General features: G+C 43.3%; 1 protein-coding gene across 2 annotated transcripts in view; it reads right to left on the bottom strand.

The window, feature by feature from the left end:
• Positions 1–27,150, bottom strand: part of ctbp2l (C-terminal binding protein 2, like) — a 106,608-nt gene that overhangs the window by 54,470 nt on the left and 24,988 nt on the right. The window contains exons 1-2 of one of the 2 annotated variants that reach the window (XM_084343047.1): positions 10,784–10,801; positions 4,962–5,158 (exon numbers count right to left, since the gene is read on the bottom strand). In XM_084343047.1, the coding sequence (XP_084199173.1) occupies positions 4,962–5,019 (58 nt within the window). In that variant the 5' untranslated portion in view covers positions 5,020–5,158; positions 10,784–10,801. Of the gene's footprint in view, positions 1–4,961; positions 5,159–10,783; positions 10,802–27,150 lie in introns of those variants that run through there. The other variant, XM_084343046.1, reaches the window with a different exon arrangement.

The following is a 27,150-nucleotide window of genomic DNA, read 5'->3' as shown; positions in this document are numbered from 1 at the left end:
CCGCTTTTCTGATCCCACTGCCATAAATGCCAATGTATAACAGCCAGAATGAACAACTAGGGCAATATAACATTAAAAAAAAAATACATTTTACACCTTGCACGGCATTGGAAACTGTGTTGGACGATGAGGGTTGTTTTTTTAGTTGTCGGGTAAACAATAGAAACAAAGGCAAAGGCTCTGTTGGACAGTGCAGAGAGAGTATGGTCTCAGCAGACGTTTTTGAAAGAAAACGCTCCAGACTTTCCCTTGAAAGAGATTGAGGAGAGACAGCACGAATCACGGCTTCATCTGGTCTGTATCTGTTTGCCAACTGTGGCCCTGGTTGAAGTGTGAACCTGGATTAAGATGACTTAGTCCCGACAGCAGCCAAATGAGCCCTGTGAGGATTTTTACCTGTGTGCGAAACAAAAAGCAGAGCCGCGCTTCATGTGTGTTTTCTCCTCGCGTGGAGACAATTGCCATGGCAGCCTTATCACGCCGCTACATGCAATCAGCGGGACAACTTTGCCTGGTCATTGGCTCATGAACAAATCACAAATCACAAGCTGTTTTTTTTTCTTTACGCCCTCACAATGGCCGCCAGAGGACTGAATCACTGATCCTGTATGATGGCCATCTGGAGAGCTAGTATGCTTGTGTGTGTGTGTTTGGATGAGCGTGTACGTATTGGTGTGTCTGTGTGTGTGTGTGTGAGGAGGAACGTCGGCAGGTAGTACGCTCACCACGAGCTAGCTCGGCATGCATCACAGCAACACCTGTTACCGTCTCTCTGTGCGTCTCCTGTGGGCTTTGAGCTCGTGCCCGGCAGAGCAGAGTAACTGTTGTTCCCTCAGGAATGACTAACTACCTCAGCTGTCTGATTCACACGCACGCAACAGCTGGATGTGGACTGCGACTCTAATCACGAAGGATTTCCACCAATGAACGACCCACCTGTGATGTGAAATATGTTTTTAAGACTACGCCTTTAGAGTTTATTCAATACTTTCATTTATCGACTTTCAGCGGCTTTCCTATTCTGTGACATAATCTTAGTGAAGTTATTGTTTTACAACATTCTGCTGTGCAATTAACTAATTTGCAATAAACTTTTAAATGATTCATTTAAAAAGAAAAAAGGCTTGATGTTTTCTTGCCAAGAATTTGATGAGTAGATTGATACCACTCACATGCCTGTGCTGTAAATGTTAAAGTTTGTGCCAGTAGCTAGCTTATTTAGCTTAGCATAACGACTGGTAACAGGGGAAAACGGTTAGCAACGAGAGTGCCCCTGCAAAATAGTGTAAGTGGGACTTGTTTTGCTTTTGGGGAGATGAGCCCTGGCATTAAAATGGCTAAATCCCTGCAAAAGAAAAGGTAACTTGTTAACATGTGTATTGTTAGCGATCAAGTTAGCATTCAAATATCTATGTGAAGGTTGCTAGCTCAGAGGCTGTTGTCGTTTTCAAGCCCCCAGGAAGAGCGCAAAGCTTTGAAGCCGACTTTCATAGTGGCCAAACAGTGCAAGTACAACGTCACTTGATGCGCACTGTGAAAGAGACGGCTGTAAAACAGTGGATACATTTTTTTGAGCGTCACAACTCCCGCAAAATGACTCGTTTGACTATCATAATATGAGCCATTCAGTCAAAAGTCTAGAAGAGCCACAAGATGATATCATTCAATCTCTGTTCAAGTTAGCCAGGCGCTTAACAGTTAGTTAGCCAGCTTGGTCGGCAGAAGTCTCTAGTGAGCACGCTCTGTGGGCCTCACAACGCAGAAGATCCGGTTGTTTTTATGCCTAGGAAGTTGAGATTTTTTGGCATCATGCGCCACTGCTCATAGGAATAAGGGGGGCAATATTTCTGGAAAAGCAGCAACACGCAGATAGTGGAAGTGAGGGCAATTGTGACTGAAATGGTCGCACGATAGCAGGCTTTTACCCACAGTCAACAATTAGTGAGTCAGACTAGCTTGGCTTTGTCTAAAGGTAACAAAATCTGCCTCTAAAGCACTTTCTAAGCTTGCTAATTAACATGATGCATCTTGTTTATTTAATCTGCATAAAAGTGTTAAAACGACAATTCAGCATTTTACAAGGGGGTTATGTAATGAAGTATTTCTTGGCGGGAGCAGTAACTTCCTGAAGTCAATGACAATCGATCATGGCTGAGCTTTAAAGGGCCTTGGACAGAGCCAGGCTAACTGCATCCAGTCTTTGTGCTAAGCTAAGCTAACCAGCTGCCGGTGGTAGCTGCGCGTTTGCCGTACTGACATGAAATCGGTACCAATCTTCTTATCCAACTCTGATCCTAACACTGGGCACATTTCCTTGGAGTTACTGGGAATTTCAGGGGTTTTTCCATTACGCACGTTCTTCACGTTGGGCTGTTTTAAAGGTTGACTTTGGAAGAAAATTCGTTCAATTTGACCGTCTCTCAGGAAAACATGAGTTATCCAAATTTAAATATAATGGATTTAGTATTCTACATCTGAATTAGTGCAGACAAAGATCTGAAATCACATTTTTACGACCATGTAGGGAGATGAAATTTGTAGAAGACATCATTGAAAAGTTAACTGAATAAATAAAACGAAGGTTAAAAAAAGATGCTGAGGAAGGACTCTTTAAAAATCTGGCTCCGGTTTGATCTCCTTTAAGAGTAATGGAGTGATACGTGGGGTTTTTTTTTTTCTTTAACTGACATTGACATTGTACTGTAATGTATTCTCCTAATGCATTTCCAAGCTTCTACTTTGCATGAAAAATTCAACATAATCACTTTTCTACGACAGTGGCAGCGACCAAAAACCAGGATTCTTGGGCTGAACGACGGTCTTTAACAGGATACGCGGCATATGTCCTTCATTTCGTGTGCGCGACGCTGAGGTGCTTACATCATGCTGCAAAACAAATATGCTGGCACTGGGGGTAATGGTGCGTCTAGCTTCATTTTCCAGCACTGCAGTCATGTCTGCTTCTCCCTGCGCTGGCTCCAGGAGGGCCCAGCAGCTTAACAAGCCTCTCGGGGACCCAGACAGCAGAGAGGAGATGATTTTACCTCAGGACACAGTCTGACAGACACACACACACACACACAAACACATGTGCATGCACGCACACGCGCGCTGGGCGAAGTCAAACAAGTGGGTTTAAAAATGCACATCCACAAGGCTTCAGACACAGTTTATACACCCACACAAAGGCTCATATTGCTTGTTGCCTGGGTCGACTTTGTAGCTATGTGCACGGCAGGGGGCTCCTATTGCATGTTCAGGCCCCTCAATACAACACCACCGCTCTCTAATCCACAACCTAAAGCCTAATAATCACTGCGGTTCATGGTGTAAAATTGGCTGCTTCCAAACAGCCGTGACAGGATAGAAAACCATTCAATCCCCTGCGGTAATCTAACTTGAGTTCATATGTTTAGAGATTCTCTAGAACCATAAGTCACATAAACAGACACTCCTACACAAACAAACAGCGGAGCACAGAGCGGCCAGAGTAAAGCAGTAATCTCATTTACATCTGCCAGACGTCTGTTTGCTGCTGAGGTCAACGCTTATACACTGGTTACTGCGGTAGCTGACATGTGCTTGTGTGCCAGGAGAAAATTATAGCAATCAATGGGTATTGATCACCGATAGGTCTCAGGGTTATGCTAATAACAATGAGGCTGCTTGGCTAGAGGATGTACTGTACAGCTGTGGAAACAGTGTCAGTGAGGGAAACAAAACAAGGCAAAGAGAGGATTTTTTTTGCACGAGTTAGTGCATTTGCAGGTCATAAGACATGTAGATGCTGAGTCTCATTCTCAGGTTGTGAAATACTGACACTTTGGTTTGGTGTGAATAGTTTTTTGCTGGTTTATTAATGTTCAAAATCTCATATATTTAACCCTTAAACGTTGCTACCCTCGTTAGTCGGCACCAGAAATACAAGTTGGTGAAACTTATAAATAATATTTTATGAATATACACATTTAAAGATGCAGTATGTGGGAATTTTAATGATTTTTTTTTTTAATTAACTAAAATCATTAAAAGAATGTGAAGAAAAAGCAGTTTTCACGTTATGAATCGTTTGTATTGTGTTGCAGAGATACTATATCTACTGAAGTTAGCATGCTAACTAGCTAGCCCCAGCCCATCCTGGTCCTATGGTGCTATGAGCTTCCAGTCCGGACCGCTAGCTGCACTTCTAACTAAGCTGACTAGAGGCTACAGTCAGCAGCAGTTAGCAGTTACTCTGATGAAACGTTGCCTCCCGTTTGTTTTGAGTATGAATTGGACAGATGGTCAATTCTTGCATACTGCACCTTTAAATTACGCGTCGACATATTACATACATTGCATATTACGATTACGACATATTTGACTGTGTGTTTTTTCACTTTTACACTAGTCGAGACTATGCCGAGTTAAAACGTCAGGGCAATTAGCTGCTAGGAACTTCCTTAGTCGTGGTTAACGACCTGCTTCACATTGACATAAAACACTTATTAAAATACAGTCACTGAAAGGCTGTTGAAACAATAGTTATGTACAGTAGAGGTCTAAAAATGTTCAAACAGAACAAAGATGGTGCTTATTGGATTCATAATAACAGTTCTACTTGTGCCTGAGATCATTAATATATATTGAATTATTTCTCCGTCTTTGGGAACAAAATAGATTGAATCCATTTGGACATTTAAACAGGCATAAACACATCAACAACTACAATCACTGCTTCTATTCGTAATAATAATCCTACAGTTTATCAGATAATTTGCCAGTGGAGAGAGCACTTGATTTTGATGCACTGGGGCTCCAAACACAAAGCATCGATATCACACACCCAGAGCAAGTTCAGCGAAGTGTGAAATCCAGAATCGTGATCGTCAGTTTAATGTTATCAACTTCCGTGTGACTCTGCGCTGAATGAGCGACAGGAAGGAAGTTTAGGACACAACCAGTTACTTTAGTAACTTTACCTTCACAGATCCGGTCCAGCCGCTGCCTCTTCACTTTGTGTTTGTCAGTCACGGACATTGCGTCAAACACGGCACAGGACGGCACAGCTCGGCTCGGCAGGGTACCTCTCCTCCTCAGCCACGAATACTGACAAGGTTCAGACTCCTAGTGCACTGTCAGCACTATTCCCCGGGGCATACCGCCTCGGCACATACACCTGCAAGAAAAGACAAAAACCTGGTTGAACACAATGCGCGTGCACACATGCCGTATATACACACATTACTGATGTACAAGCACAAAAAAAAAAAACTAAACTGTGTGACACGGGAAGGCATTAAAGAATCCTTGACTACAAAGTCACTCAGCCTCTTGCTCACAAAGAGCCCGGGGAGCTGCGGGCGATAGATACACAGAAAATCAGTGAATCACACACACGTTCTCAGACACACACTTACTCAGATACTGTTGGTGACAAAGTGCCCCATTTGCTCTAAAAAGTGACAAAGCTTCGGTGCTCTAAAAGCCCCACTTTTCTCCTGTTTGAAGTGTGTTTTCCTTTCACTGACAAACACTCATCTGAAGCTCCATCTGACTCGTCACATTCCTTATTGATCGTGTGACATTGGAGGTACTCAGACAAATAGCAATCTACTTTTACCTCTCTTTTTTTTCTCTTTTATCGGGCCCTTACAGCCATTCAAAAACAAAGCAGGCGTAGAAATACTTGTTTGACAAAGGTTGATCTCTCCAAATTTGAAAGAAGGTGAGAATAAGTTGTGAGGAGGTGATTCATCATCTGAAAAAAAGAATGAAGCTCCTGAGACGATGTGCTGCACCTGAAGGTTGACAGACTGTTGTGTAATGACACATTCAGGCCAATAGAGGGTGGTTAAAATCTACTCAGAGGGGCCCACACTAACCCACTTACACCTCTGTACTCTGTACAGTGACAATTCATTACATTCCCTCCTCTGAGCTCGCAACGCTCAAAAACACAACTTCTAATGCAAAGCACAAAGATGTATATTTCAGCCAGGATTTGGATTTTAATCACACTTGCAAATACATGTAAATGCATCCTTTTGAGTAAGAAAACAAGGAGTATGTCTGCATGTTTTCACAGGCAGAACATAAAGAGCAAAGCGAGGATCAGCATCACGGTAAACTTAAGCGTAAAATTACTGCAACACAGCGAGGATTAAACGTTGCACCGAAAACTCATATTCCACATTATCCAGGACGAGAGCCAGAAGCGCCTCTCCTTTCAAAAAAGTGCTGAAAACATCTCTTTCTGCCAGAAAGCGTCAGGGCGAAGTCATGACATGAAGTCTTCATCAGTCCTTTGTAGTCAGAATGTAGAGGAAAGAAAAAGGAAGGAAAACAAGAAGGTAAAGAGTTCAACAAAGAACGACTGCCTCTGCCATCCGCTGCCAAGAACCAGGGTGGTGTGGATGTGAGTGCCCCCCTCTCATCAGAGGTCCAGTCTAAAGCTCAGGGCTGGTGTGGGTGGTTGTGAAATGTGACACTATCAGGACACATCAACACATATTAGACCATCACACTGCGAGGTACTCGGAGCAGTATACAGCACCCTGAGGTAAAATCCTACCTCAGAGACTTAGCTGATATCTCCGAGACAACAGACACTCTCTCAACCTGCATACAATTAATGCAAGACTCACTTTAGACATCCAGATAAGCATTTATGTTCTGAGACAGATGTTTAAATTTGGCCGTCATCAAGGCTTGTATAACTTCAGCAAGTCAGAAATGCAGTTTGAAACAGTCCTTAGATAACACATTTCTCTTTTCAGCAGTGTATATCTCTCGTTGAAGATCATAACAGCATGTTTAGATAAGAAGCACTTACAGTGCGATTGTAAATGTCAGGATTTCTGTGCACTTTAAGATCCGACTGTGTGCAATCCAACGACGGCAACAGATCTGTGTAATCAAGACAATTTGCTTCAAGTCAAAATATCTTATTAGGGTGCAAACGTATTTAACCATTTAGACTTTAAAGGCACTGCTTTTGCAATGGAGCGATGTCGATGTACAGTCCTGCTGGCGCAGTAGGGGGCGATAAAGTGCAAAGAAACGCAAAAATGTGCCTGCTACCAGGCAAAAATGCGCGTTAACAAATGTGGCTGTAAACGGTACACAATTTTAGGGCTGCAAGAGTAGGCTCATTGATCAATTAGGCATTCGATTAAAAAAATCTGTAAATATTTTGACAATCAATTTGCTGGTACCAGATCATCATTAGTTGAACAAAATAAGACATTTGATGACATCACAAGGGCATTTTTAAGTGTTTTCAGATGTTTTATGGACCCAAAAATCAATGGATTAAAAAACACAACAACTGCTGCATTAATCAATTATGAAAATAATCATTAGTTTCAGCCTTACAAGATGTAAAATACGTAAAAATCGTCTTCGCACATGTTTTACGTGAAAGGAAAAGCATTTAACACATTAAGGCAACAAAACTTTGGTATATTTACTTAAAAATCACCAAAAAGCGCATCTTTAACTGCCCTTTTAACAGTAATCTCTTTGTCTACAGGGTTTTCTACAGTCCCAGAGAGCGATTTTGATGCGAGGAAGTCACACAGAACGGGTCACTTCCAGGGTGTCTTTCCAACAAGGCGGCACTCTGGCTCCAGTATGTTAACGGGGCTGCTGGAAGGCCTCACCCCGTTACTTGATTCATCTCAGTCGTTTTCTCCTACCCTCCTCCTTCCTTTTCATCTGTCCATCTCTCTGTAGTGCTGCTGCCTCTGAGGTCTCTCACACAGAGTCATCAATCACCGGGCTTTCTTCCAGGGCTCTCCACTGTGTGTGTGTGTGTGTGTGTGTGTGTGTGTGTGTGACATAAAGAGTGAGAGTGACAGAGAGGGAGGGAAGTGGAGAAAAAAAGCGCTCACAGCTCGGATAACAAGACTCACACAGAGGCCAAACCTTCCTCAATTCTTACCCCCTTTTCTCTTCCTCTCATTTTCCGCTGCACTCATTTCCTGAGCCGGCGACAAGCAGAGTGGTCCCAGAAATGAGAGAAAAACTTCCCTCCATCTCTTCTCTCTTAAATAAAGCCAAGCATGACCCCCATGCTCTTATGGAAAAAAGAGAAACTGGGCACACTTTGCCCATGGTTCAAAAGAAAACCCGAAACAAAGCCAGTAGTGCAGCCAGCCGGGTTTGAAGGGGTATTTAGCTAGGGATTTTGCACTCTCAATCCTAACACAAAGGTCATATACATGAATCTTAATATTTAAGAGGCATTAAAAGTCAGATGATCGATAAAACTCTCTGCCTGCGGGGCCACAGCTCATTGAAAGAGAAACATTTGTGTGTGAGAGGCCGAGACATTAAATGTAGGAATCCATATCTGTGACGGCCGGCTCTGTCTCCCAAGGACGGCTCCGCTGTGAGCACAATCACAGTCCACAAACTCTGCTCAATGTCAGCGACACACAGAGATCACTGTCCGAGTACTGTCTGCAGAGGTGGGGGAAGGGAAGTGTGATGCAGCACAATAGATGGAGACAAATACACACAAAGAAGTGGTTTAAGTTGGCACTGAAACAATGAGCGACAGAAAACTAACCAGCACCAAATTGTTAATGTATTAATTAAGGGATAAGGGATAGTTTGACAATTTTGGGAAATATGCTTATTTGCTTTTTTGCCAAGAGCTAGATGAGATGTTTGAAACCATGCTCATATCTGTCCATTGGATATGAAGCTGGACCCAGCAGGATATGGAGAGCTAAGCTTAGCTTAGCATAAAGACTAAAAGACATTATCACATTTTTTTGGTGTTGTGCGTGATTCTTGCTGCTTCCAGTCTTTATGCTAGGCCAGGCTAACCGTCTCCTGGCTGTACCTTCAGTATTGACTGTACAGACAGGGCAGTGTTGTACGTCTTCTTATCCATCTCCAACAAGCATCTTCTCAAAGATTCACACCATTCCTTTCAAGTTTTACAAGATGTCAAACAAAAAGGCTAAGCGTTTGCTAGCCAATCTATTGTAACCTAGCTAGTATGGAGGTCGTCATTCCCCGAAACGTTAGCTCCTCAACTAATTAACTTTCTGTTGTCTAATTAAAAGGTGCAATATGTAAGAATTGTTGTTGAAAACATTCAAAAGTTGACTTTAACTGTAATAACATTTCTGACAATATGGTGTACTGTCTTGCACAGATACTGAAGTTAGCATGCTAACCAGCTAGCCCGACCCCTCTAAAAAACCATCTCAATTATGAGGATTTGCTGCTTTTTGAATATCTTTTTATTGTTATGGCATTTTACATTACATTTTGATGTTTTATTGACTTAACTCAATCGATCACAAGAGCGATCCATGGATTTATCAATGATGAAAATACTAATTAGCAGCCCTAGTGTCAGTCTCCACCCGACATTATGACTTTAACCTCGAGTGAATGTGAAAAACCAAAAGTCAAATTGAATTAATTTGCAACAGCGTCTTCTTGTTATGCGATGAAATTTAATGATGACACCGCCTTTGCTGCAATCCATCTTCCTATTGAGAGGCAAACACTAACAGAATTGTCTCGGGTGTGATTAATTGACTTTGTCGAAATAAGAAAATAATTTGGTTTGGTAAACAGATACGAGCACCGCCCCTGACAGATTCTCATTAGAAAAGCAGTGATTACTTACTTTATTCGACACTTGGGGGGGGGGCTACAGATCTGAGGCAATCTTGCACAGTCAAAACAGTCATTACAGTTACAGTATCACTTCATGTGTTGACGCAGATCAGTGTGATTTTGGAAGAGCGTTAAGAAAAGAGCAGAGAATCTGTTTCCTTTTGTTTAAAGACAGACGGAAATATGTTTGGACAGGAGGGAGATCGCTAAAAAGCCGGAGACGGAGCTGGCTGAGGCAGCGTCAGTGGATGAGTTAGAAGGATTGAATAATTAAAAAGGTCAGGCTACCTGCCTGCTGCGTGTCGCTTCACACATGGAGGCGAGCGCACACACACGCGTACTGTACACACAGTTCTGAGAGAGGCACAATGCACACTGGGGAAAAGACTGAAGAGACAAGTCATTTGGGGGAATGATCATTTTCCCTCGAACACAGTGTAGTTTGTGAACTAATTGGGTGAATCCATAATTAATTTGCTGACATTAAGCCTTCGGGTCTGCTCCACTAAGACTCTACTTTCTAAGGATGTGATGAAGTGCTAGTGAAGCCTCGGGCTCACTGCTGAAGGGGAGGGGCGGACTCTTGTTCTGAAGCTTCACAGTGCAGGTTCTGACATTTAGAGGAGATATCTAACAGCAATACACTTCTACATGTGTCAGTTAACTCCCCAAAACTGCTGGGAATAGTGTAATGGAGGCGTACATTTTCTCAATGAAACATTTAAGTGATGGATAAATCCGGAAAATCCATACTCAACATGTTTTCAGTCCACATCAGAAACCATATCCTCAGGGAACGAAATACATCAATGCTGAAAGATATTAGGAGGAGATTTCACAACTGTTTCTGGTGCCGACGAGACGTTTAAGGCTTTTCTGACTTATTAAACCGGAGTGACCCTCTGCAGCTGAAGTGCAGCGAAAAACTGTAGGAGTTCAACCATCGCAGATTACTACTTGCTCAGGAGTTAGTTGTGATTGGCAAGCCGGATTGCTGCAAGGCAACACAGAAGAGAAGAAAGAAAAGGATACTGAGTCAGCATTATCTTTTAGACTTTCAGACTGGGTCGTTCAAAGTTAAACACTCTGACTCGCAGTTTTAGCCACGAAAGAGCCACTTTTATATACTTATATATGTATTTTTTCTTGGGATAATTACCTCACAGCCAGAGGGTTCTGTTTTCAGCACCATGTCAAAAAGGTAAGAGATTGAAACGAGTGTTTTTCAACCCTGTTCTGCATGTTCTCGACGTTTCCCTGCTCCAACACACCTGATTTGAATGAATGGCTCATTTTCAGCCTTCAGCAGAGCTCGATGACGAGCTGATCATTTGAATCAGGTGTGTTGGAGCAGTGAAACATCTGAAACAAGCGCAGGGAGCCGCCAGTAACAGGACTGAAAACACTGATGTAAGGGTTTTGCCAAAGACGAATCAACTGCAGACATGTTTTGGTGCATATTCATATCATTTTTATTTCCAATCTCACATGAGCTACTGCGCTTACTTGAGAGAAACTAGGGATGCACTGATTTTGAATTTCTGGGCCAATAATGTTTAAAATAACAGTTTGGCTGATAGCTGATGCCAATGTTTTCTGTTGTTTATTTTGTTTTTGTTATATTTAACCCCTTTTTGCATGGAAAACAAATACATTTTCACTATAAAAGAAATAGCTGTTTTAAAGTCATTCATTCAGTGAGTCGTTTGGTCGCCTGTCGCTGTTACTTCCATTATTCGTCAGAGAGTGAGTCGGCGAACGTGATTAAACGTAACATGAATAAAACATTACCTTATCCGTGAACATATCCGCCTGAGTCACGTCGGATAGATTTGTATCAGCAATGGTGCAAACTTCCTTGATCCTAGACGACATCATCCAACTCTGCCGTTGCCAAGAGGCCGACAGCGGTCAACAGGGCGAAATATCGCCGCCTCTTTATGTAAAACATGAATGAAAATGTATCCCACGATTGTTTATCAACATGTTGATCCCGACTAGACTTGCGAAAATCTGTATTATAAAAAACAAATGTCGAGGACTGTTCAGGCTTGGCACAGGTATGCGCTCTGAGCACTTTGTAGCGTCTGAGTTGATTTCAACATTTGTCTGGTAATTATGATGAGAAATCTTCAACAGCTGCTGCGTTTTTTTTTTTTTTAACATAGCAGTAAAAATAATATGACTCACATATCATTAAAGCTCTGAAGATTAAAACGACGTCGGGTTACACAGGAATAGTCTTTTGATTTAAATCTGTTTGAATTGTATTAAGTAACCATAAATCCTACTGTACAACCATTTCTCACTGCCAGTGTAACCACATTTTCAGTATGTGGTGAAAATACAGAACGCGCGCTGAAACCATGGGGGTTTTTATCAGTCGTCAGATGGAGTGAAATATTTGGACAGTGCATCATCTTTTGGGAGAAACAGAGCTTTGCCTCGTTGTGCTGACTGATGAAATGTTGAGTTTTTTTAGTTCACATTCAGTCAGAGGCGGGATATTTTTATCTGTACTGGATGGACAGAAAGATTAAGATTATCCGACTGGTTATTTTTAGTAAGCTGTCAAATTATCTCTCATTCAGGAAAGCTTTAGATGAAATCTTTCAATGAGTCGTCAAATGCACTGCAGCTCTGAAGTCGGTATTTATCTCCTAGCCGAAGCTACAACCTCTTTGAATTTCCGCGCAACGTCTCGATGTGAGTCCTGTGGTAATCCTCGCCAAGACTCTAAAAACACGAAGCACTCGCTTTAAGATAGAGTTGGATAACTTGAGCAGTTACTTCTCCTGACTTAATTTCCCAGCGGAGTCTGACAGGGAAATTGTGAGGAGAGACAACTGTTAAAGTTATCTGACAGAGTGCAGCAGGAAAACGCACAGCAATATCCATCCCGCTTACAGCTGATTCCTATCAAACGCCGGAGCGAGGCGAGCCTCTTCGGAGACTCAGAAATGAGAACCTCCTCAAAGACTCACAGAGACTTTACACTTTAACCCAAAGAGGCACACTTTACTGGAAAAACACCTCTATCCCCTTTAGGAATAACAAACACAAGTCTCGATGACGAGGTGGTTTATACTATTGATATTGCAATCCATTATTACCCCCTTGTTATTTTCTATATAAAAAAAAAAAAGCTTGTTTTCTTTCCACTAGAGCCCCAACTGAACAATGGAGGCCTTTTTTCCCTTTCAGTTGCTGGAGTTCCTCCAGAGGTAAATCTGTCAGCGAGGGGGCCAAAACCAAAAGCCTAACTGAAGAAAGAAAAAACAGGAAGGTGTGGACACCCCGCAGCACCAGCCCGGCTCTACTATTAATATCAACTTACATGCCCAGATCCTCAAGCACCTCAGGCTGGGGAGAGTGTGATTTCCATGAACCAAACGAAGGCTGTGACAGCGTAGGCAGGTGACAGCTTGACACACTTATATTTAGCTCGGTGAACATGCCAAAGTGAATGCCTTCAAACTGGGGAATTGTTGAACTAGTGGCATCGGTAATGAAAATTTAGTCTTTGGAATACACAAACAGGGCAGCGCTTGAAATCCGAGCTACTGTAGCCCACCTTGTGCTATTTACAGCCGATCAATAAACTCTTGTTTTCAAAGTTCCAGAGGCTGAGGTTATCAGTGCAAGCCACAGCCGCAGCCAAGGCTGAAAACACTTCCCAGTACAGGAAAACGCCTGCAGCGTGCCAACCTGGTGAGCAGAGGGAGGGCGTGGCCTGTTTCTGCGAGGGTGAGGTAAGAACTGCGCTCGCCACCAGCTTGGTGTCAGCGAGAGGCCAGGCTCCGGCTCAGACAGCCTGCCAGAGTCCAGCCGGCCCGGCCCGGCTCCCTCTGGGTCCTTCCAGGAAGAGCCAGCATGATTCAAAGCTTCCTGGTCCAGGAGAATGAGGTGCTTCCACTCCCCCCCCTCCCACACCCAAAAAAAATTGTGCCCACAAACACACACACACACACACACACACACACAACACACAACACACACACACACACAGCTCAGCCCACTCCCTGTGGACGGTGAGACAGCCAACTCCGTGCTGTACTTGGGCTTACATTGGGAGGAGGCCAAGTTAAACAATGTGTTGATAAAGTCCAGAGCAGAGTGGTGAGAGGAACACAGAGAGAGAGCACGAGGTCCGTGCTGCACTACACGAGGACGGGGGTTCAAACAGGCAGCAACACTTAAACATAATCATTTCAGTTTGACTCATTTTTAGTAGTTTTGGCAATCAATCCTAGGGGTAACAATAACGTCCAACCCGAGTGATGTGCTGAGATCCGGGAACATGACTACATGGCTAAAATGAAGTCAGCTGTCTCCTGTAAATGTCAGGATGATTTTATTGACAGCAAAGCCATTTTCATTCTGCTTACTGGTCCAATTCTTCCCCAATTCCCTCACTGATTCATGATTTATTCTCGTCAAACTCGGCTAAAAGGAGATGAAATGACAGAACATACTATAACGCAGGATATCTACCCTCTGTAATGGACATGCTGCTCAGCTGTGAGGCCCTGTTACTCACCGAGAGTATGAAATACAGGGAATACCTTGAATTTAAGCCCGTGTTGGGTAGAAAGATGTGTAGTGTTTCTCAGCTTGCTTTAATCATCATTGTACACAGCAGACGATTAGTTAATTTTTAACGGGGGGGATGGATTTGGCTCGTTTCAACTGGCTCTTTTGATTCTTCAGGTTTCAGAGCCATGGTCAGAGCAGTGGAAATAAACGATCAATGACTCAGGCAGACTAGACTGAAATATTCAGCTGAAGAAGGCCTCTGCCCCTGCACCAGCTCTGCTTCTTGGGGATGGAGAGAGGAGAAGGTAGGTTCTCGCTGTACAGAAATTACAACTAGCAACTCGGACAATTTCTTCCTCTCGGCCGTGAATCCTTCTCGCTGCGAGTTTCTTGTTTTGATGCTCTGCGGCGTGCAACTGTCAGAAAACGTGCCGGCACTGACAAAGGGAATTAACAAGCTCTGAGGCACACAAATCCGATCAGAGGCGCACCGTCAGGAGAGGGAAATGTTTGGGCAAATGTTTGGGGACACCCTAAATAATGTGGGAAGGGGAGACCCCGATGGTCACACATATTGGCATGTTTTGCAATGAAAACTATCAACGGCCTTAAATCTCCATAAAGGCATCAATGCTTTATGTGTATTGATTATCAGTGGCCTTATAAACGCAATATGCTTTTAGTTAAAATTGAATTTGGTTATTAATTGTTCAGGTTTTAATTGTTACTGACATTTGAAAATTCTTCTAATGTGAACGTTGGAAATACCAAAAAAGACAAAGGTTTTGATTTTGTACATTTTCCATTACTGTCAAAATATCTATAACATTATGGTGATAAATGGAGGTTGGAGAAGCCCCCTGGGAATGTTTTGTCTTGGGCCCCCAACATTTCAGGTGCATACACTTTTGGTTTCCCCACAAAATAAAGTGTTTGTTGTTACAACTGGCCTAAACTTCTGACCCCTTGTGTCCACATGTTCCCAGATCTAAGCAGTTTCATGAGTTCAACTGTAACCTAACTGATAAATGATGGCCAAGACTACAAAAAAGACCCACACTGAAACCAGAACCTTCCTTCAAATGTGCCTGCTCCCCGAGCACAGTTTAACTGGCCGTATTTGGGAGAGCCGGAGCAATAACTGACTTTACAGGAGAGCTTTTTATCCGAGCCCCCTCTGATGGGCTCACAACACAGGCTGGCCTCTCTCTCACTCTCTCTTTACCACATCCTATCATCTCAGGCTCTACTAATGCGCCATGCTTCAAGGGACTAGGACTGACACACACACACAGACACACACACAGACACACATATGTACTCTCGCACACTCAGCTCAGTCAATTAGTCCTGGCCCAACCTTGCAGCTGAGAGATAAATGGTGTGGAGTCTCAGCAGGCTTTTGCGCGAAGCTGTGCTCCTTGTCCGCCGTATGTAGAACAGCTCTCTGGAGGAATGCTAGCCCCTCCGCCACGAAGAGACGTGGCGAGCGCGAGGCTGAGGAGGGGCTCAGAGTGCTCAGGCTTGTATTAAAATATGACCACGAGGACCCCCCCTAACTCCCTAATGAGAGCTGGTCTGAGGAACAAGAGGAGGAGAAGGAAGAGGAAGACCAAATTTCAGGCCATTCCACTTCGTTAAGCATTTGTTTGTGCAGTCGAGCTGTAACCCGTCTGCTGTAAAGGATCTAATACAAGCTGCCAGATGTTTCCCGGGGGGGGGGAATAAAAAAAAAAACGTGGCCACCAAGATTGCATTCACACAAAGTCAGTGAATCTGAAAAATGTGTGTGAAGTGTGAAAACACTGTCCGTTGACACTGTCCTTTATAGGTAGGTCTCATTCATTTCAGATTAAAACACCTGAAAAACTGGAACACTTTCGTGTTCTCTTTCCTTCGGCACACAACGAAATCACAGCCAACATTTGGAGAAGAGTTCTCACAAATTAACTCGTGGTTCAAAAGCGCAAAATCAGTTTTCAGTAGTAGTCTTCCCTGAAACATCAGGCCAGAGTGTTTTAATTTTGCAGAATATTTGCAGATCAATTTCTGTGTGAAAGATGACAAATTCTGTGTGGATCCAAGGAAAACGGAGAGAAAAAAGATCTCTCAGATTTAACCGGCTCAGCGTAGATGTGGTTTCAGTCGGAGAAGGTCCAAGCAGAAAGCCTCACCTCCATCACTGTAGTAAATCAAGTGGCTACACTGCATTATCTCCAACAACACGACAATCCTTTTAACACCTGACACACCCCGGTAACAAGCGCCTGCACCCGACCGCGTCCTGCTGACATGTTGTAAAAGACCGCTCGCTAACTTTTCACGAGATGTCAATCCTATCTGCGCACACACACGCACCTTTAAATCAGCCTCCGAACGCGAGCGGGGCGAGGCGGGGCGGATGCAGGTGTTTGTGTTTATGTGAGGGAGCGGGAGCCCCCCTCCATTGACAGCGAGACGCGGGAAACGCACACAAACACACAATCACATGGCAAGGTGAAAAATTACAGTGTGGGCCTGGCGGATTAACTGCGGAATAAAAGTGCTGATGGGCAACAAAAGAGAAAAAACAGCTATTCATCACCCTGGCACAGGATCAAACTCACACACTTCTCAAATGCCCTCCTTGAGTTATTGTGCGGCGCGGCTCTGGTGGCAGCTCCACTGATAATGCTGCCCTACCTGAATTGATTAGAGCGGGGACGCATCCTCGCAAAAGATGGAGCGCGTCCCTGCATCTCCTCAACGCTGAAGTGGAAGAAAGCTGTTAATATGTATTTAACAAATGGACCGAGATATTTTTTCTCTCCGTCTTTGTGAGTGTTTTTTCTTCTTTTTTTTCTTCTTAAGATCATAAAGCATGCAGCCGTGGTAATTTCCTCAAACAAATGCGATCTCTGTGCCGTCGCTGTGTTTCTGCTGCTGCTGCACTTCTGTGAACCTGGGGGAAACAAATTGGGGGCATCTGTGCGAAACTTAAATCACTTTTTACATTATTAGCTCCACATGCTGCTATTCCAACTTTTACTAAAGGCGCACACATCTAACTTTTCGGATGATATTTATATACATGGGCGGCAATTAAGTAAGGCGGTGATGCCGACGGCCCACAGGCCAAACATGACCCATGATACGGTGTCGGGCAGCCTGCTGATCGTTTTCTAATTCACAGTGTAAATTAACTGATTCACACTGGGGCTTTTTTACTTGTTTTTTAAGTGACATTTTAATAACGACTGTGGGCTTAGAAACATGCCAGTTTTGTATGATGGGATGATGTAACAGAGGGAAGGCTGACGGCTGACATATGCAGGGGAAGACAACTATCAGCTGAAAAGGAACGACAATTATGCAGAAATGAAGATCATTCTGAACCCATAGATGTGCGTTTCACACTTTAAGTGTTTAAAATATGCTATTCATCCGTCCCTGGAGCAGTTTATGTTTATGTTTATGAATCATTCCAACATTTGAGCGATTGCATGATGGAAGAGGTTCCAGCTCTGTTTAATGTATTTTCAAATGTAACCAAAGCATTTACAATTAAAATGTGGTCGCAGTCATTAAATCCTGTAAAGTATCTGGCTCGTCTGTGATTATGGACGAGTAGTGCTCTCAAAGATATTGAAATATCGATATTGAATATTTGGAACGGTTTTAATACTCATTTTCCACAGAACCAGTACTGATACCAGCCATGCATTTCCACCAAATACCTCAATATCAACATTGTGACAATATTGTGTGGATCACCAGTAAAACGGGTATAATGACTCAGTGGGTAAAGACAAGCATAAGAACTTTAAATCACTTTAGTGCAATAAAGCCTTTAAAACCTGGAAAAGACGACCCCAACTCTAAGCCATATCACAATATCAAGACTCTATGATGATATAGTCACTCATATCTTGTCCAGCCCTATCCCTGAGGTAAAGTACTGCACCACCATGAGCCTCCACAACAGCTTCAAGGCTCCTTGCCATACAGTAAACTCTCCAAGTCTCCGAACACCATTCTTCCAATTGATGATGATGGTAAAGAAGACCATCCAAACATCTAGCTCCACAGTCTATTTGGAGTATATTTAACATCATGTTCATACATCAAACCTCTTGGTGACCCCATGCAGATGGAGGCTAGATCGTCTACCTTTCAGATGCCGCTCCCATCTGGAAAGAAATGTTTCATCGTAGAATAAAAAACACCAGGATGTTTTCATCGTGATCCAAAGTCGAGGTTAACTGGACCCACTGTCACAGAGCATGAAAGGATGTTAATTGCTTAAATGAATCATGCAGTAGTCCTGTACGCAAGCATCTGCATTTGTTTAGGCTCTCCACTAATTTATTCAGGTTTTCCCTTTAATTTGTCACCCGTCCGTATGTCAAACGTTCTCCATCTGACTTCTCCTACACGACTGACAAGCGCAAGGGCTGCGACTAATGGTGATTTTCATTACTTGTTAATTTGGCAATTATTTTTTTCAGACCAACCAATTAATCATTTAATCAGTGTCCAAAATGCCAATCACAAGCTCCCAGAGCCCAAGGTGATGTTTTTCCAAGGACTTGTTTCGTCCGAAACGACAGTCAAAAAGATATTTGAACGTAAAATCAAATAAAGCAGTGAATCAGTGAAAAGAAGCGCTCATTGAGCTCGATGAGTTTCGAAAAATTAATTGGTTATCAATCGATTAATAAGCTAATCGTTTCAGCACTGGTGTACTGAATGGGAGCTCTGTAATCTTTGCGGGCTGCCATCTGTTACAGTTTAGTGTCTGCTCTCAAAGACCAATCAAAGCACAATTTTATCAACAATCTGAACATCAAAGGAGGCCAATAAAAACCATTAATATGAATATAATGTCATCAGCTTTATCTTTGAGCTGCTCTAAGTGTTGTATAATATCAGCGCTCCACTAGATAGGCCATTTAAATGCATTAAAGTCCACGGTCATGTGTGAATAGCGTACATAAATATGTGTGCGGGTGCAGAAACGGCTCATTGAGATCTCCCTCCCAGGCCCTAACAGTACACAGCCGAAAAAGACTGACGACCCGCTGACCGCCTCAGGGTTTAGGTCAGTTGTGTTGTCTGAGCAGCGGTGACTGACGCTCCCTCTCACATACGCCATATGATTTGTACAGTCTCTAAAAAAAATCCGATATCCTCCTTTGCTTTTGTTTTCATTCGTGATCGCCGTCACAAACTTTTTTCCCTCCTCAATCAGGTCGCGAGAACCAGCAGTGGCCTCCATTTCAACTCAGCGGGTCACGGGGGTCGCCACGCCTTTTAAAGAAGAGAAAAGGCCCTTGTCACAGCACTAGGTTTCTCTCCTGCCTGCCACAAAATGTCTCCTGACACAAAGCCCTCGTACTCGTATCAGCGCACTCCCACAGCACTGCCAACAAATGTGACCTCCTTTTTTTTTTTTTTTTCCCTCCCACTGCTAAAAGAAAGGAAAAAAAAAAAAAAACTTAACTCACCTCTACCTTGCCAGCTGAAATAAAATAAATAAATGAAAACAATGTGCTCTGCAACTCTGCCAGACCTAACAGAAGTAATTTTTTTTTCTCTCTGTGCTAACTTCTGCTCGAGATAGTTTCCATAGTTGGAGTTAAGGTGACGGCTTCAACTTTATACTTGTTGTGTACAAGGCCTGGGGGAAAATGCTTTTCACTGTTTATCTTTGGATGGCTGGTCTGAGCCAAGGCCTCTGAAACACTGCAGAAACCAAAACGCTGCCACAGCTCAAACCTGCATGGGGAAAAAAAACAACGAAAAAATGCAAAGCTTGCAAAGTCTGGATGTCTTTGAACACCAAGTTACAAATGTAGACAAAGAGAAGAAGCGAGTCACTGAGGTTAATTAGACCTTTCTGCTTGAGCTACACTTGTAATTCCGGATAACTTGATTAAAATGTCAGAGCCAAACATCTGTAACTACAGTTTGTTTTCATTTGCAGACACTTTTAATCAAATGAGTCAAACAGTGCTTCTTTATTTGGTTAATCGCTTCTGTCTTTTATGTAGGAAAAATGTCAAAACATTCGTCGCTTTCAGCTTCTCAAATGTGAGAAATTGCTGCTTTTCTTTGTGTTGTATCATTACAGAGTGAATAAATACTGTGCGGTGACAAGGGCAAAAAACAGCGCAACTTTAGAAAACACAAGCAATTAAGAAAGCATCATCATTTTGACAGCGTTTCGGATAATGCACTGCAAATGCACACGACACAAATACACGAACACGCTTCCAACGCAGAAAAAGACAACGGACACTGAACACGGCTCGGGCAAGCTCGATGCTGCTACAGTTTTGACCCAAGTTAGAGTCAATTTTACACATTAAAGTCAAATATTTGCGGCTGCATATGTGAATAAAGTTGTAAAGCTCCATGTAATCTGATAAATTGCCTCCAGTGATGTCACTCAGTTGCACTGTGGGTAATGTAGATGCAAAGGTTTTGAAAAGGAAGAACAACACATGGAATAAAAAAGTTGACATCTCTGGCTCTGATTAATCCATATTGCTACAGATTCTTACATAGAGCCCCTTTAAACAGTTTAAGGCATCACTTTCACCTCTGCAAACTTGCGTTGGACACATTTAACACTTATAGACGGAACAATTCATCTAACGATGACGAACAGACTAATCAATAATGAAAATAACCCGTGCGGCCCTACATTTCAGTCATTTTTGTGCACACTATGTGGTATAACATGCTAACAGAACTCATAATGTCTTACGAGGCGTGACCCCATCCATCTGCTCCCACAAGCATACAACAATCCCAGAACACACACATGCACACACACACACCACCCCCACTCACCACACACAGAGGTCGGCCCGGATTAAATCAAGTGCATGGAGAGCAGGGCCCCATTACCCCGCAGAAGCCACTTCACTGGTTGCTTTACTAGCCAGCGTTTCCCCCCAATTATAATTGCACAAGGCTCAAGTCACCGGGGAGGTTGGGGGGTTGGCCCCTTGTGGGGGTGACCTTCGTGAACTTGGGGATGGGGGTGAGGGCAGGACGTGATCGAAAGGCCAGAAGGGTGAGAGTCCGGTTTAGGGGCGGCGGCGTTGGTGGTGGGGAGAGATGAGGACTCGTGTGCAGATTTGGCTCCTGTAGTAACAACCAAGCTTTTTTTTTTTAAAGAGAAGACGAAACCTGATGCCGCAGGAAATACTGCAGGGAGTGGACACTCTTTTAGCCAAATTAACTTGCAAAGTAATGGAAAAAAAATACAAGAAGGTGGAGCAGGGCGAGGAGGAGGAGGAGGAGAGGAGGATGCAGGAGCATGTGGGGGGGGGGGAGGCAGTGTGTAGAGTAGGTGACAGGCAGGGTGGAGGTGTGTGTGCAGAGGGAGGGAGGGAGGGAGGGAGGGAGGAAGGCTGCAATCTCTGCGCAGAAAATTAACAATTCCACCCCGCGCTGTGTCTGCTCGACATTAAATGCATGAAACGCATGAATTATTGCGCGGAGGGGGCTGAATTAACTCTATATATCAAGCTGAGTCTAAATAGTTCAGGGGTGAGGGGCTGTGTGCCTCAGCTGATGAGGGGGAAGGGGATGGGATGAGCGCGAGGCAAAGAGAAAAATAAAGTAACTCAACATTTCTATCTCCTCCCATTAAAGTTAACCACTTCTCTCTCTCCAGAGCCATAAAGCTGTCAAACTGACCTCTGATTTATTCTGCCCTTGCCCAGGCTCCTGTCCTAACTGTCGCATGCCTCCAATTAATTTTTTTTTGTTGCTCTCCATCCCTTCCCTGTAAATGTAATGAGATTGCAGCGCCCAAAACTGCTGACTGCCGTTAATGCACAATTCTTTAATAATAAACCGAAAGCTGGCTGCTAAAAAGCGGGGAGAAGATGCATGCTCGCCCAATAATGGTGTTTTAAGAGTGCGGTTTTGTCTGAGATGTAATTAACATTATTCATCGCAGGCATTTTTCATATTTGCACATTAGAGACCGGGCTAAAGCTCAAAGCCGACACCTGGCCTAAGTAAACACTGCCCGTAATGTATGAAAGACTCTTTGTGACAAACCCTTGGATCGGATCGCCGCTGCATCCATTTGTCCACCTACTCTTCACCCACTCCTTTCAACAGAGACAGAAGTTGTTTTGGAAAAAAAAAAAAAAGGAGCCGCTGCAACGAGAAGAGGAAGTCCAGGGAAAGCACTTTTCAGTATTTACAACAGCAGGCGGATGAGGAGATCAGATAAGAGAAAACGGCTGCAGGTATTGCACTTGGCCTAAGATACAGCAGGATAACCTGCAGACAAGGTCAACAACACAGAGCTAATAGAGTCAACATTTTAATAACCCAAATCAGAACTTTCCAAAGCATCCAGGAGACCGAAAGAGACGGCTTCTAACGGCCGTGTTGTTGGTATGATTGAGCTGACCGTTACGGGTGGGCTGCAGGTGCGCAGTGGGAGGTATTAAATGGACTGTTTTGGTCAAAGCTGAGCGCAGCTGGCAGGTGTTGGTGTGGAGGGACTTTATTACCCTATAAACTATCTGAGACAATTCACTCACACTGTCTTCTGTGGGCAGCAAAAGCCCCGATTCAATTACTGCTGAAACTCAACATGGAGAGCCCTCTGAGACCGCCGAGGCCCCGACTCATTGTTCTTCATGTCACCTTCCTAAGCAGCAGAGAGTACGACTGTTCTCACACTGCAGGAGCAAAATGAAAGGAAGCTCTGCCAGTCGCAACCCGATACATGAGAGTAATACGCGGCAATCTGAGGAGTGATATGTTCTCATGGGCGACTAATAACTCTTTTGTCAGTAGAAAAAGTGGATTCAAGCAGGCTGCAGTGATTGATTGACGTGTTTGGGACAATTAGAAGCTCAAGGAAGCGAGTGTTTCCGGCTTGTTTTGTTTGTCCTTTGTTTGTGTACATGGAGAAGATTCATTAGGCCTCTGCATGGAGGATTTGAGGTCTGCGAAGCGAGAGGGACCCAGCCCAAGTGAAGCATGTCAAATTAGGAGGGGGAGAGAAAAAAAAAAATCAAACCGCTGCTACTGGGACTCATTAGAACCTCAACAAACACAAGAGCGTTTTGTTGTGTATGTGTGCGTCTGCCTCTGTGTGCGTGTACTAATAAAACAGGGGAGCAGCGTCGGGGTTGTGTGGTTTTTAAGTTATTTTCATCATAGCAGTTTGTTTTATGAGGCACCGAAGCTGAGAGACTCTCCAAACAACTTTAATGAAAGTGAGGATCCAGCGGCCTCATGGGAACCAAAGTGCTAAGCCGATTCTCCAACGGAATAACCGACATGCTGCAAAATTAAAAGTATCAGGTGACTTTCATGAAAGTACCCAAGTTTGCCGGCGTAGAAAAACAACAAGAACGCAAAGTATCACTGATGCAAAGCACCTGCTGTGCATCTGATGAGCGGGAGTTTTGGTTAGATGCCGACGGAATAATAAATATCTCTAGATGAGGTAATAAAAGTCAATCCTTGAATCCTTAAAACGGCAGATACTCTGTTGTGTTACACCAGTGTTGTTCTGTCTGTGGCTGCTGGCTATTTTACACAGCTATAATTAGATAAATCTGACATAATAACAACATAATAACATGATATTATCACATCAAGGTCCAACACATCTTTCCGTGTCTCTCTCGGGTGAGCTCAGGATATGGAAGCTGGAGGAGAAACAAACCGCAACCATAATCTTTAGCAAATATAAAAACATTTGTGTCGGCTAGGAACCCAAACTTACATGATTTACTATGAAATCACTCCGCTAGCTTACGTGAACCTAGGAGCAGATGTCAAGTGTGGTTTAGCTTTAGCTAATCGCCCCAAATCAGATTTGATTGCATAGATTTATGTAAACAAACTCATGTTCAAGATTAATATTTATATATACTTAAATGGACACAAGATCAAAAACTGAGAACTATTGTTTGCATCCAACATTTTTTAAAAGGTAAACTCATTATTTTTACATTGGGGTACAAGGGCAGTCGTTAATTAAATAAATACATAAATAAATAAATATTCAGAGAAATAAAATCATATAATTTCCACGATTTATGTCTTGGAAAACTTGGATATTCTCTGAGATTAAAGTGGTACATGTACAAGAAAATACTCTCAAAAAACTTGAATATTAATATTATAATATTTGAAAATCATACAATTAACAGGAATGTATGACTATTCCAGAATATCTGAGATTTTCCTCTTGTAAATTTACAACTCTAATCTTGGAAATTACCATTTTTTTGTCTAACCATTACCGCCCTCCCACTGCTCTGCAATTTTCTTTTTTAAACCTACAATGGCACTAATGTACTGTTGTGTTTTTTAATTCAGCCCGATCAGAAAAGTTCCACTTCCACTTCATACCACATCAGTCGTGATCTATCCTAAAAGAAATACAAATGTGAGATGAGAGAAAACATCAAATAACATACGGTTTATAGCTGAGTATATATTATATTTCCATAATCCACAACATCCAACTACCAAATCATCAGTTCAACTCAAAGCAGTCAGAATACAAGTTGGTTTTAATGGAAGAGTGCGTTTCCACATTGACATAAGGATCTTGTTTTCGACCATCGCAGAACACACATACAAGGTTAAATATACATATACAAGCTTTTAGGTTGCACACAATTAATGCAAGGAAACAAAAATGGCAAAAAATGGTGCTGTTGGCTTCATGTCCTTGCTCGTAGTGAATGCAATATGCAGCCAGATACACCTTCGTGTAGTAAAAATGTGTGCGAAGGTGAGGAAGTTAGAAGTCTCTTAGCTTAGCGAGGTGAGTCACATCTAAAAATACTAATACACTCTCTGAAGTGAATTCAGCAGACCAAGGTAAGCCTACGAAATGCGGCATTTTTCAATCAAAACTGTAGAACATTTACCGTTTACAGCTGCTTAAACATGAGTATTTGCTGCTTTTCTTTGTCATTAATGATTGTAAATTTAATGAAAAAGTTCCATTATGTCCCTTTAGGGCTCTTTGAAACTGTGATGAGCATTGTTCACAATGACTAGACTGGTCATTGTTGTGAATGTAAAGAAAAACCGGATAAATACTTAAATATGCAGAGGAGAAAGCTCGAGAGTGTCTTCCCGCCTCAGCTGGCAACACGCTCTTTACAGGGGCCACCAAGCATGGCAGAGCCTGTAAGATATGGGATTTACATCCAGCAGTACTTCACCCTCCTGCAACAAGAAAGGGATGCCCAATTTGCCATTGGAGTGGGAAAGACACATCTGCCGCCCCATTGATTTCTGGGGGTTAAAGGGAAGCTAATCTATCCCCAGGCGTATCCACACTGAGGCCTTCAAACAGCTCACTTTACCACACAGCCCGCTGCCGCACAACAACTCCCACCACCCTAGTTATCATCCAAAAGCTTAACGGTGCAAACTTCCCCCTTCGCCGCCCCACGCCTCTCCCTCTGCTCCACTCTGTCTCCTCTCTCTGCACGCGTACCTGTGATGTCTCCCCTCAACAGGCAGGGAGGTGTGGCGTTTCCTGTCCCTGTCTCTCTTACTTCCCCCCGCCCCTCCCTCGCATGCCTCTCTCTCCCATTCCTCAGATCATTTCAAAGGGCGCCGGTGATCAAAGCTGGCCCTTCTTTCAAAATGGACAGGAATGGGGGATGTATTTAGTTAATCATTTATTTGAAAAAAGAAAAGACCCCAACCCCTCCTCTTCCCTCCAGTATCTGTCTTTTCTTTCTCCCCTGCTATCCCCATCCTCCTGAGGCCCTGCCTGCCACCTCTTAAGGCAGTTTTTAATATGCAGAGAAAATAAGCTGGTCGTCCTCTTCAGGCGATGGATGGGCGGGAAAGGCCTGGGGAATATAGTTTGGGCTATACTTGCTTCTGATGGATTAACCCCTCGCGCACCGGGATGCGAAGCGCTGCCTGAACATCACCTCTCTGAGACTGTGTGTGTACGTCTTAAGATGACAGACGGATACCTCATTAGACTTGATTTAGGAGGTTTGGTGAGCCACGCTTAAAAAGCTATACTTACTGCTTCACAGCAGAGCAAACAATGAATCCATCTTCTTGATCTGCACATTGTCTGAGAGACACGTAACAACAGACATTGTGGAGCAGCGCAAATCATATATATGGAGTGATTACACTACGTAACACAGCTCACATCCTGTGCTACATCATGATTAGTGTCAAATACATTCTCTGAGTTGGAGGTGGATACTCGCTCTCTCTCTCTCTCTCTCTCTCTCACATCACACACCTCTCAGCTGACCGGCCTCCAGCAGGAGGGGTGACCCTGTGAAAGGGCTCCGTCACACTCCCTGCCCAGCAAATGGACTGAGGCCTGAGGCAGCTAATGGCATAATGAGCCCACGGCAGCCTGGAGTGACATTTTTGGCCACGGGTGAAGGGGAAGGCCCTGGACGGAGGCAAAGCACGAACACACACAAAGGATGATGATGATGTGTCCATCGTCTCCATCATTCTGACACTGTCTCCTAGTTACCCAGTGATGTGTGTGAGCGGAGTGTGAGCTGCCTGCTAACACCATCTCCAGGCCTCAAGTCTGGAGAATATTTTCTCATGATACCCCAATTTTGGCCATAAAAGCAACATTTCCATTTTTATGTAACTAAAAAAAAAAGTTTTCTCTTTCAGAAACTTCTCAAATGTGTTTATTTTGACTTAAAGGAACAGTTCATAGTTGTATGTGCTTTCTTGCAGAGTGTTTGATGAAGTTTATCTTAATAAGTTAGCGTAGCTCAGCATAAAGACTAGAGTCACTGCTCCCGGTCAAGCAAAAGTGCAACATATTACCCATTTGATATAGATTCACAAGTGCTCGTAGGCAGATTTTGTTACCTTTGGACTAAGCCAGTCTACCTCTGTCCCTCAATTTCCAGTCCTTATGCTAAGCTAAGCTAACCACTGTCTGTAGCCTTCAATTTGACAGATATGAGAGAGGTATCAATCTTCTCATCC

The sequence above is a fragment of the Pagrus pagrus genome (assembly GCF_965226575.1).
Source record: "Pagrus pagrus genome assembly, chromosome: 21".
Classification (NCBI taxonomy): Eukaryota; Metazoa; Chordata; class Actinopteri; order Spariformes; family Sparidae; genus Pagrus; species Pagrus pagrus.
Note: the sequence above shows the minus strand (reverse complement) of the source record. Positions and strands in the feature narration are given on the sequence as shown.